Raw genomic sequence first — 13,311 nt, 5'->3', positions numbered from 1 at the left:
AATACTCAAATAAAGAGAACTTTTGCAATAGACGACCGAGAGAGACAATTCTTTTTTCTCTGAAGAACTTGAACATTGAATTGAATGCAGATCATTCTCCGTATTTTGTGTAAATTTCAATAAATCACACAAAAAAAGTTATATTAAATCAACAAATTGGATAGTAGACCTCCCACGAAAATTTAAAAGTCTTCATATCAAAAAAGAGTCAGAAAAAATCTGGCTACCAACAGAAATCCTTTATGAGATGAAAAAGGTTAAAGTGCTGCGCGAATTCAGCTGAATTTAAACAAAGTTGTAGACTACAACAGTAGCAGAGGCAATCAAAAAAGCGCACAATGTTGTCTCGCATGGTCGGTGATTGAAGATGTCCAATATTATGGTTTTAGAATTTGTGAATAAACGCGTATTTTATATCCAAGCTAACTAGCCATAGCTTTAATAATAGCTTTCCAAAAGAAAAAATATCTACTGAATAAACAACTTTTTTAAAAAGTTGTTTCATTCTGAATTTAGCTGATGATAAAAAAAGCCTATTCTCCGAGAAAAGTGTTTTGAGGTCCTGGAAATAAGTGTATATTTAAGGAAAAAACTGAGGGATAATTGTTTTGTAAAAATCCTGAAAATTATTATTCATGAAAATTTTTTCATTTTACTTATTCACTTTTGAAAATATTACTATTTTGTAATATTTTCAAGATTAAAGTTTCGTTTATTCATTAATTGTTTTTCTTCATTCTTATTTAAATTTTTTGGTGTAGCCATTTATTCTTTAACTTTGTTACCTAGCTTAAAAATCTTAAAAATTTTCGACAATTATTCTATACCTTTAATAACAACATCAAACTTCGGTTCATTTTTTCATGATGTATTGGCCATGCAGCTTTGATCCTTGTTTAAATACTTTTTTGAAGAACGTTTACTTTTTATTTTCATGATTGATTTAATGAATTCACAACTTCTGTCATTCTGGAAAACTTTCTATTAAAAGACGTCTTAACAGAGATCATTCTAGAAGATACCTTAAAATCTAAATTCATCTCTTTTTAGACTCAGTATTAAATACTTTTGTACCAGCTTAAATTCCAAAAAAATGGTTTTTTCTTATACTTGTATTAGAGTGTTTTGTATCTTCTATTTAGTGAAACAGTTTCATAATTTTAGGTTTTTGATTGGTTTTTAGATGTTTTTGAATAATTAGGTTTAGTAGAAAATTTGCAATTTTTCTACTAAAACTAATTATTCAAAAATACTTCCAAAGTGAATTCTTGTTTTGTGAAAAGAGATATTTTTTTCATGAACCAATTTGCAGTTTTGATTATTTTGATTTTTTTCTTATTTTTGTGTATATTTTTATTTTTAGCAAAAAGATTGCAGATTTCTTAGTTTTAATGGAGGAAAAAAATAGTTCAATTTGCCGACTTATTTGTAGCAACAACTATTTGCACTTGGTATTTAAATCTTTCGAGTTCATTCAAATAATTTTGGTCTAACCTAAAGATGACTTGTACTTGAATACTTTTTCTTATTTTCTTATTACTTCAGGTGACAGTAATAGGAACGCTTCGTTGACCAATCAAATTGAAATTGAATTTGCACAAAGTTTCAAAACAGTAAGGTGGTATCCAGCCATTATTTTGGTGAAAAATGAAAAAAAAATGAGGAATTTGAAAAAATGTTACTTAGACAATTGAAGCTTGTAGAATTCAATAGTAAAAATATTTTTTCCAAAATTAGAACATTAAGAACATTCTTCTTAAACACCTTAAGGTACATTTCAATCACATTAAAAAGAGCAGAGAAACCGTTTTATCCTTTAAGTTAGTCCCTAATAGCTAAACATGGCAAGCCTGTAACTATTCGTTTTTTAATGTTTTAAGTTTATATTGGTCTAAATGTCATAAATCTAAGTCACATTACTATTTTTAAACGGTTTAACATTGTTTTGTAGTCTTTTTGAATTCAGATAAAATAGTACTTTTAATTTTTGTATCTAACCTATTACAGTTAAAGATTGAAAAGTAAATTATGGCAAACTAAAAAAGAATAATAAGACCAAGGAAAAGAAAGTTTAATGCCAATCAGCATAATAGTTCCAATAACACCAGTGGCGTAGCTAGGTAATCAAGGGCCCTGGGGCAAATTAAAAAGTGCACTGCAGGGCAGGTAATAAAAATATTAAACAGTTACAACATAAATTACAATTAATGCTTGGTGTTGGTTTGGCTAATAAAACGAAATCGAGACGATTCAAGGGTTTATTATATAAAGGTCGGGTCAACCAACTGACTAAATAACAATTATATTTAAAATTTTTTCCTAGCTTTAGTTTTCGCAAAAGTATCTATGACTTCGTTGGCTTGATGCGGTTTTGTTTTCAATTGCTATTAGCGATAAATGTCGGAGTAGAGTTTGGCCCATCTTATTTCTTAAATAATTTTTTTTTTAATTTTTAATTTGCTAAATGACCTTTCAGCTGCTACAGAAGTGACAGGTATTGTTAAGTGTAATAACATTGCTCTAAACACTTCCGTTAGGTCGCATTCTAGCACTCCATATTTGCTCAGTATTTCCTTATATAATTGGTGAACAGCCCATGCTAGAGTTAGTTGAGGTAAAACTAGATGGTAAATATTAACAAATTGAAGTGAAAAAGTAGGGCCTAATATATCTGAACATTTTCTTTGGTATTCGTCACACTTTTGTAATAAAGTTGCTTCATCAACATGTAATAAAAATATTAGAAAATCGAATATATAACAGACTGCACTAACACCAATAAAACGTTTATTTAATTGAGGTGTTACTGTGTCTAGTACATTATTGAAAATCTCAATTTTAAATATTTTTTCTCGGTTGGGAAATCGGTGATCAGCAGTTAATTCATCAAAATATTTTTTAACTTTTCTTTGCATTTTTTCTTGAAAAAGGGTATCAATACCATATTTTCTTGCAGTTTCACTGGCTTTGCACTTGAATAATTCGAAATCATTTCTATTAATTTGCAACTTTGCTTTGATCTCTGCTAAAACTTTACTCGCCTCGCCCAAATTGATGTCGCATTTTTGTAAAGTTTTGGATGCATAAATGATGTCGTTCAATACACTGTGCATGAACTCGCAAAGCAACACAAACTCGAAATTTAGCATTTTTGTTTTAATATTCTTTGCTTCACTACGATCATCTTTATTTGGACTCTTTAGAACTCTTTCTGATAATGCTTTGATAATATCAAAATAACGAAGTTTTATTGCAGATATCGTATTGACCCTATTGGACCATCTAGTCGGATTTAGTTTTTTTAAAGTGCACTTTCAATTTGGGCAAATTTGCAAATGATTTCGAATTATTCAAGTGCAAAGCCAGTGAAACTGCAAGAAAATATGGTATTGATACCCATTGTTGCACTTAGACATCTTGTAGATCCTAAAAACATAAAAACGCAATTTCAAAAAAGTCCTGATATTAAACAGTTATTAATTATAAACAAAATAAAACGATAAAAAAACTTAGAAATAATTATTATTTCCTTTGGGCATATCCAAAACTTGCGGCAAAATGTGATCATTTTGGGCGACAAGCTCTACAAAGGACAGAAAATTTCCTTGGTATCCTTCCTGACTTAAGTCTTCTTGATGTCCTCTCAAAGCCAAAGAACTCTTTGCTAGGTAAGTATGATATCGAATAACCTTTGAAGAACCATTTTCTAAAATGATGCTCCTTCGCGAATTTCATTTTCAAGTTCCTTGTCGTTAGTATTAGTATTGTTTTTTTTCCAAAATTCATACTCAGCACATGCTTCCGAATGGCCACTCGAACAACTGTGTTGTTTAATTTTTTCTGATAAATGCTTCCTATCTCGAATTCCCGTACACCAAACATTATTCATTTGTGAAGCAAATAACCAGCAGGGTTGACAATAAGCAGCGTCTAGTATTTTGGAATAACACAACCAAAAACGGTTAACTGGCCCATATTTAGAACACAAAACGTAGTACGATTTTGAAAAACACCTATTGTTCTGGTTGATGTCTGTTGGAAAAGGTTCTGAAGGCTGTAAAGACCCCATATCAAGAATTTGACGTTTTTAGTTATCACTTAATATTTTGTTCGTGAAGTTTCCCAAGTCATAAGAAGATTTGTCGTACACATTTTCGAAAAATGTAGAGGTCTGTGGTTCCTCCAAACCCTTCGCTCTTATGTGTGTCATGCAAACATCATCCACGTTCACATGATCGGCCGCGGAGGTATCTCCAACTGCAATAATTGTCGAATCTTCTTCAGTAGGCTTCTCAACCAACACTGCAGTTACCGCATTATTTGAGTCACTATCAATAGAAATATTTTGGCCAGATGTACTTGCAGAAGGCTAACTAAAAAGCTTGTCAATTTTGGGCAATTTTTGTTTACTATCTTCTCTTTCTTGGCGTTGTTTGCGTTTAAATGCACCACTGGGTTTCTTCTTTTTATCCATAATTTTAGTTTTCTAATTTATTTAAACAATGCAATATTAGATAATTTAATATTGTATTGTTTATACAGTATATAATATAATACTATGGTATAATTAGTGCTGGGCAACGATTAAAATTTTTAATCGCGACTAATTGCACGATTTGATGGTTTGCTAGCATCAAGAGTGTGTGCTGCTTTTAAGTGATACTTCAAACTAGAAGCACTACGTTGATAAGAAAATTCAGCTTTGCAGTGGTTACAAATAGCTTTATTTCTATCAACTCCACCGTCTGGAAGTAGTTTAAAACAAAAACGCCCATTTAAGAGTTCTGTTCCTTTTTCCATTTTTTCTGTTCACACAAGATTTGTTTCAAATTAATCTTCATTAAAAAAACAAAGTTTCACTTGAATCAAACAAACAAATAAAAAAATTTATGTCTTTACACGGTTTTTTGGCAAAAGTTGCAAACAATTTACTATAATTATTCGCTTGATTGTTAAAATAATAACTACGTGCAAGTTTAGAACGTTTATGAATGTTTTTGCCTGAATAATAATGTTTTTATGATAAAAACTCAAAAACGTTCTAAAAATTTTATGAATGTTTTCGGTTTTTATGAATGTTTTCGGTCAGTTTGAGTTGTCATGAATAAAGTGGGTTTGCAAGTTACTAAGTAAGTCAAATTGCTTATTAGTGTTTTTCAGCACTACTCTGCTGAATAACACCAATAAGCAATTTGATACAAACACAGGAACTTGTTCTACAAGTAGTAAAAGTCTATGGAGTTGTTACCAACAAATAAAATATTGTATAATAACATTGTACTTCTCGTTCAACCAAACTTTCATCAAGTTTCTTTTTTATGACGTGTGCTTTTAGGGACTTTTAAACACCTTGTGAACTTATTTATCATGAATTACGTATTTTATAGAAATTTGAAAAAAAAAATTAAATGTGGTTAGGAAAACAATTTTGATGTCACTTTAAACTCGCATTTTTTTTATTTCATTTTGAGCTCAATTAATAAAATAAAAGTTGAATATATTTGATGAAAATTGTTGCTTTGAATATTTGAATTTAAGAAATGAAATCTGTTTAACTTTTATTTTCAATAAAAACTTGTTTTTTTATGTGTTAAAAATATTTTATTTGATTTCATTTTTTTGAAATGAAAGTTTTTAGATTAATGGTCGGTATATTTGCTATGTTACCTATCGTGCTGATTTAACACGTTTTGTCAACAAAACTTCGTCAACAACGTGTTAAAATTTGTCTTATGTTTTGTTAGGTCTAAACTTTTACGCTGAGAATTTTAACTGAAATATAACTGTGTTCTTAAAAACGATTTTAGAAGACTAAAGGTGACAAATTCGTTTGATATTATATTCAAACTGACAGCAGAAACTCCAGAAAATGAAAAATGGGACGTAATAATGTCATATAACTGGGAAACAAGTAAAAAGTGATTTATATAAAGTATTGACTAAAAACGAATATGAGATTTTCTTTAATGAAAAGAACATTGCTGGTGATTTAGAGAATGAAATGGCAAAGCATGTTGCAAACTCTGAAACTAATTTATCACTAAATTCAGAAGAACATGAAAAATCACATAATAGTATCAGAGAATATACACATGCTTGTTCATGCCGGAAAATAATCATGCTTATACAAAATGAAAATTACCTGCCTCCCTTTTCTCCAAAATAAACTACGATCATTTCAAGGAAGAAAAAGGAGGCATCAATTGAATCAAATAAGGAAGAAAATATGATAAGAATATTAAATGAAAAAGTGAATCATATTGGAAAAAGATGCTCAATCAAAGGTACATAAAAATATTTTATGTGTTTTATTAAATTCTTTTGTGAGTTTAATTTATAGTTGAATATGTTCCATTATTTTAAGCTCATTTCAATTTTGTTCTCATAGTTTGAAGGAAACTAAGTCATTTTCTAGGTTTTATATACAACACATCTTTCAATAAGTTGTCCATAGTAGACGATTGTGTAAACGAGTGCGCTTTCCTCTGTGATTGTTTTGTTTTTAATTATGACATTAACATACGATAAACAAGTTAAATTGCTTCATCCTCCTTTCTTTTTCTTTCATAACAGCCTCTTTTTTTTTTTAAACATGGCGAGAAATAATTTTTCATTCATGTGTAAAAGATTTTGTTAAAACAAGAACTGAGAAGTTCAAATAGAATGCTAAAATGTAAACAGGTGAAAGTCTGAGGTTTTCGGTAAAAATTTTTGTGTTTCTCAATCAATTTCCAAAGAAATAAAATACCGTCGAATCCAACAGCATTTGAAAACTCTTAACAATTACTGATGAATAATTATCTTCGATGTGCATCACATACGTCGCTGTGCAGAATGTCCTTACAATGGATTTAATGTAAGCTCCAACATCTTCAAAAATCTCTGCGAGTAATTCATGTCATTTGCAAATTTATTTATACTGATACTTGTGCAGGTCAAAATAATAACCGAAAACACTTAGAGAGTGATCACAATCGTTTTAGCAAGAATACAAGCACGTGAGCAGACCGGATACTCACGAAAGAAACGTCGTTCCATTCAATTAAGAAAAGGTTTATAATTTCCAATGAAATCTTTACGAAACACCATGATTATTCTTTTAATAGAAATTTTCTGTTTCGATTGAGAAAAAATTTTTATGCATTTCCAATTCAGCAAGAGTTTCCCAAACTTCATGTTTTAGAAATAGGTTGAATAAAAAGTTAGAAGCACGGAAAAGTATGACTTCAGTTGTTTAACTTAAATCTTTTCTTTTGGCTATTGAATTGTAAAAATGTATTTTTTAATAAAATTTTTCAGTGTTTTCTTTTTCAATAAAGGTAATTTTTAGATAAATCATTTGGATATGAAACAGAAAACTCCGTGAAGCCTCCTTCCGAAGCCGAATCAAGTAAGTTATTAGCGATACATTAAGGTTTTTGTTTGTATGTAAATTTCTATTGTTTGAACATTGTTTAAATGATTTTAATCATAAAAGCAAAACTGGACAATATTAATCCTTTTAAATTTGATTTTAATCAGTGAAAATGTCAGAGACTTTTTGAGGTGAATTTATATTATAGAAGTTGTATGATAAATTATTTAAAATTTTACTAAAAACATATTTCACAAAGATAAAATAAAATCTTAATCCCGCTCGTGCTCATTGTCAAACTAATATATTAATTTTGTGTTCACATTTGTGTAATTTCAATGTAAAAACTTATCATTAGTTTATTTATTCATTTTTGGGGGGAGGTGGATTTGGTCTCCTACTTATACTATTTCCTTTTTTTTTATTTAAAATTTAAAAAAATTTTAAAAAATTTCGATTATAAAAAGTAAAGTAAAACTTCCAAGAGTTCAATTTCTTTCAGCTGCTGAAAGAAATTTCATCATCTTTATCATCATCATCATCATCATCTTTATCATCATCATCATCTTTATCATCATCATCATCTTTATCATCATCATCATCATCTTTATCATCATCATCATCTTTATCATCATCATCATCATCTTTATCATCATCATCATCATCTTTATCATCATCATCATCTTTATCATCATCATCGAAAAAACTTAGAATCAGAATCTTTTTTCAGCTGCTGAAAGAAAATTCTGATTCTAAGTTTTTTTTTTAACAATTCGCGGATTTGAAATTAACTGTTTTTTTAAGACCTCAGTGCATGTTTAACGATATTTTCTTGATTTCGTTTTTTTAATGAATCTCTAATCTTTGACTTTTTAAAATATAATAACAATAATCAATAAGAGTAAAAAAATTAAATAAAAATGTTTCATTATCATAATAAATAGTAGAGTTAAAACATTATTTATTAAAGAGTTGATCGATTATCAAGCTCTCATTCAAATTTTTACATATTGAAAAAAAAACTCTATTCACTGTATCAAACACAAATAATTGAGATAAAAGTGCATCGCTGAGCAGATTTTAGATTTTAAAAACTTTTTTGATTCAAACAAAATTCTGTGGCAAAACTGAGGCTGATTGACACAATTCTTTAATCAAGCATAAGCGTAAAGGGTTCTTATGTTTCAATTTCTTTGACAACTTGTTAAAAAAAAAAGGGTAGACTTAAAGCTTTCAGCAATATTTACCTAATGTACATTTATTAGATGAATCATCATTTTGTTTATATACTTCATGCATTTACTTTTTCTTTTCATCCAGAAACCTTTCTTTTAACAAAAACAAGTTGCTATTTTTTAAAGATTTTTTTTATCAACTTAAAAGCCTGGATGGTACCATATATTCAGCTGAATATTGATCTAGGAACGAGGTCCCCCGCAAAGTTTAAAGAAGAGTTTTTCAAATTATTAAACAATTTGATCTTTGGTAAGGCTATGGGAAATCTCCGTGTGCGCATGAGGATTGATTTAGTCCACGATCATGAAATAGATAGGATGCGCAGCCTGATTGCAGATCCGGCTTGACTGTCGCACAAGATACTTGATGGAGACCAGTTAGCGATACGTAGGACCAAAAACAGACACGTTGATTACCCATACTTCAACACGATAAACAAAGTTGTTGGTAAGTTCAAAGATGAATGAAACAATCGACTAATTGTTGAGTTTGTTTGTTTGCAACCAAAAATGTTCTCCATTCAGAAGGCCAGTGGTACCAGTAAACTCAAAGAGGAAGATCAGCTTCAGCTCTCTTTACACAAAATAGTAAATTACATACGATGGTGTTACAACTAGAGCCATTACCTCATTAATTAGGAACCAAAGCAAGGGCCATGGCTTAAACCTGCTGTTGTTTTAGACGCATCTTTTTTTAAAGAAAATCCGATCAGGTGATTAACTCCTTACAAACAAATCCGCATTGTGGTTTATTAATTAGGTAGCACTATGTTGGTCAGTTTCTTTTAGAAACAAATAATTTAAAATCGCACACTTTTCGCAACCACACTGGGGTTGGTTGCACGACGACGTCCAATCTCGGGTCCGCCTGGCTGACACAAATACCGCACTAACACAACGGATGAAAGTAACTACTCCTTGAGTCCTACGACACGTATTAAAGTGGGAAGAGCGGGTTTTTGTGCAACAACCTTGGCCATTGTTGCCTCTGAAAACTTCTTCCCCATCAGACGAGTTGGCTTATTCTTTGAGTGTGCATATACAACTTTACGCAAAGTTTACATCCATTAAAAGCTAAGTTGGAAGAAACCCTTACATTCTGCAGAAGCTCCTATGCACAATGATGCCAAAGTATTCAAGTATACATTGGTCTTGGTGTGTGCTATCCCTGTCTCTATGCACCTGCACAGTACTTGGCTAGCAACTGATTAAAGGTGACCCTTAACTTGCGACCTGGGTCATCTGTAGCAGGCTTAGACAAGAAAGAGGTCCTCGATTACAATTTTATACATTTGCTATCAGGGCTTCAGGTTCCTTATATCGCGAAGGAAAGTCAACAATGATCAGCGCGTATTTATAAGCTTTGTGACCTACCTTATAATGTGGTATCTAATGTAAATTGTATATCTTGAATAGCTTATCACTCACGTCTGTTAAGTCTAGTCAATGATTTTAAGAGTTGAACTTTAACATCGCGCACACGTGTCGAGAATTGCAAGAAACAACTTACTTGAAGCCCTCCATAAAACCCTTTGAAGGGTAGATAGTAGTATTATTCCTGATTACAAACAATATATTATTTGAAATTCTTTGTTTACATTCGAGAAAGAAAACTTAATTTGAAAATTTTCTCCCACAAAGTTGAAAGTAAATGAGAAAACTCATTTTATTCTAAATTTACACATTGTTCAAAAATTCAAAAGTATATAATAAACAAAGTTTTGTTATTTGTACATTCAATAATTAGAACCGTAAGGTACAGTGCTTTAAGTTTTGTAGCCTTTTTATTCAGTGATCTAATCAATATTCTCTAGTATAGAATACTTTCTGATTTCTAAGTAGCAAAGTATCCTGAGAATAGTAAAGAAACAACAATCATATTAACAATGTTAATCCTAGAATTAAAAAGATATACTCTTCAAAGGAAAAGAAAATTAGGTCATTTTAAATTATTCCTGGCAACAAGCTTATAAAGTCTTAATCTCTGGTGGAATGAAAAATTAATTTACTGCATAAGAGATTCTTGCTGTTGTAGTCAACTAGACAAATTTGCAGCCACTTTCCATACTCTGGATGGTCAATTGTTCTGTTGTATCTATTCCAATAAGTCTTGAAGCTGTGGTGAAACACTTCAGTAGCCTACTCACTATATTTTTCAAGTGTTGGATGTGGTAAAACACTGCATGGTCTTTTGGAATAACAATTACTCTGTCAAGAGCCAGATTAGAGGCCTGAAATGCTAAGTTTTTTTCAATAAAGTCTGGTTCCAGTGACTTCTTCAAACCACATGAGAGAAGAAAATAAACACCCGCAGGACAAATAAGGCTCAAAGTTTTCTGGACATTGTTGTAGTTTTCAGGAACCTCTTCTGCTACAGCAACAAGCAGTTGACGCTTCACTCCACTTTGTTTTGCTATTTGTGGTGCCAAGGTTTTCTTAAAAGGTGGTGACCTAGACTCAAACTCCTCCTCCGTTTTTTGAATCCCCAGACTGATCTTAAAAAGCCACTACCACAATCAAGTCCAAGCTTCATAACGTGATGAGTTTAGAATTGCTTTTGAAGCAGGACTTTATTCAGGAGCTCTCCTAGTTTTTTACAACTAATTGTTTCTTTTTCTGTGATTTGTTATTGCAGACTTCAATGTCAGTTAGTATGAAATGAGAAGACAGCCTTTTTCCAATCTCAATAAACTTTGCCTAAAAGTTGGGTTCAGCAAGGTGACATGATTTATGGTAGACATCAATTTTTTCATAATTGGAGAAGCCAGTGTTGGTTTGAACATTCACAAGATCTTTAGCTTTCACTATGATTCAGTTTCAAACTAAAGGAATCAGTTGATATCTGTTGTCTTTTATTTCATTTAACAAGATAACAGATAAAATTATTGGATTTTTCAAGGATCTTTTTGCTTAGGTATTGTGATTTTTGGTATTATTAACTAAGAGAAATATTACTCTTAGTTCAAAGTTAGTACATAACTCAATTGCAGTTTCTGGAGAAATTTTTAGTACTTTCTGTGAGACTTAAGAGGCGGCCAACTCTTCTTTGTGTAAGTTTGACAGTTCCACGAGGAGATGCTTCTTTGGCAGCAACAACTGAAGCAGCAATTTGCTCGCTGACATATTTTCACAAAATGAGAATTTATTGCAGCTATGTGGAATTTCTTTTCGAAAAACGGATAAACAAACAGAACATCTTCTTTGGTTTAATAATGGTTGAGGTTGTTTAGAGGAAGGCTCCAGTGGATGTTTTTCATAAAACTTTAAACGCCCTATTTGGCAGATCAGGCAGTCACATTCATATTCATGTGTTGAAGGTTGAACTTTTATGGTGTTAAATTAAAACATTAGAGGGAGTGCAACATTCTCACCATTTTCTTCTTTCCAAGAGCAATCCTACATGTGTCACAAATACTTTTTGGAACTCGTGAGTGTGAAAAGTTGAATTTGGTTTATGCACAATTTCAAGTGTTTTTGTGAATTGTTCATTCAGCTTTGAGGTTGAGGTTATTCATTCAACTTTCTTGTACACTTTTTCATGCAAAGGATGCAAACTATTTTTCTACAGTCTTCATGAGTTCTTTTCGAGTTAGGTATTTTTAAGAAATGTTCATAAAATATTGTTCTATACAGGGCAAATTAAAAAGGTATATTAACAGAATAATTGCTATTTCCCGAAAAAATTCCTTATTATTATTAAAATATTTCAAATTTCAGAAGATCACATTAGTTTGAAAGGTTGCTATTTTAGTGTTCATGGAAAACTCCACTGACATTTTTATTCATAAATGCTGTAAAAATGCAAATAAGATCTAGTGCTTTGATCTTAAATTATTTTTAAAGAGAGGAAAATTTCAAACCAAGTTTTCTTTCACTGACGTATATAGACGATTTCAAATTTTACATTTTTGTAATCAAGAATATAAGTACTATCATCCTCCTCCAAAGGCTTTTCATTGAGGGCTTAAAAGTAGTTTCAAGCAATCCTCAACACGTTTGAGCGCGGGTGCGGAGGGTATGTAAAGGTTGACATGAGATGTGAAGGTTTTAAAATGCTTTTTTTTTAAAATAGAAATCAACTGGTGTGCTCTTATCTATCCAAATGTGCACGCTGTGAAATGTCAGCAACACTCACTTAGAGTCAACTTGAGAGTCAACTTTTATCTTTATATATTTATGCCGGGGCCCGTTGCCTGTTCGAATGTTAAACTTTTGAAAACCACACCACTGGAACTATAGTAATTGCTACCTGCTAAATGTACCTGTTGAAAACTGCAGTCTTACGAAGATGGTTGATGTTAGTGAGCAGTTTGAAATACTCATAATGGTCCTTTCGGGCCCACCAATATTGTGTTTTTAATTTTTTCCTAGCCTTTTTATTTTCACATGTACGGACACTGTGGTGATCATTATGTACTAGCTAAAATATCAATGGTTGTTAGTAGATGCAAAATGGAAGCTCAGAGGCATTGGATCTTTACGGTCACTGGCGCCTAACCCCTATTTTAAATCTACTACTTTAAGGTTATTTTATGACAAGTGAATCTTGTTTGTAATAGAAAATATTCCCAACTTACAATTTTTCGGAAGATGTCTAGTTGTGAAATTATTTGAGAAAATATTTGAAGGGAAAAAGCTTTTGATTTCACACTCTTGGAGCCTGGACATAATAACATCGTTCTTTCTTTTGTCTGTCACTTAAGTATCCATGACCGCAGGAAT

The 13,311-nt window shown here is 31.2% G+C and overlaps 1 protein-coding gene and 1 long non-coding RNA gene across 2 annotated transcripts in view; one reads left to right on the top strand and one right to left on the bottom strand.

Moving 5' to 3' along the window:
• The window catches only part of LOC149876754 (uncharacterized), a 250,371-nt gene that overhangs the window by 81,658 nt on the left and 155,402 nt on the right, over positions 1 to 13,311 (bottom strand). The window lies entirely within an intron of this gene.
• LOC149876762 (uncharacterized) overlaps positions 5,728 to 13,311 on the top strand; it is a 40,529-nt gene continuing 32,945 nt past the window's right edge. The window contains exons 1-2 of the mRNA XM_090074950.1: positions 5,728 to 6,284; positions 7,331 to 7,390. Coding sequence (XP_089931076.1) covers positions 6,227 to 6,284; positions 7,331 to 7,390 — 118 coding nt within the window. The 5' untranslated portion in view covers positions 5,728 to 6,226. The remainder of the gene's footprint in view (positions 6,285 to 7,330; positions 7,391 to 13,311) is intronic.

The sequence above is a fragment of the Hydra viridissima genome, unplaced genomic scaffold (assembly GCF_058129835.1).
Source record: "Hydra viridissima isolate aposymbiotic clone 2 unplaced genomic scaffold, HvirCarnegie_v1 scaffold_18, whole genome shotgun sequence".
NCBI classification, from domain to species: Eukaryota; Metazoa; Cnidaria; class Hydrozoa; order Anthoathecata; family Hydridae; genus Hydra; species Hydra viridissima.
The sequence above is the reverse complement of the archived record's forward strand: the minus strand, read 5'-3'. Positions and strand labels throughout refer to the sequence as shown.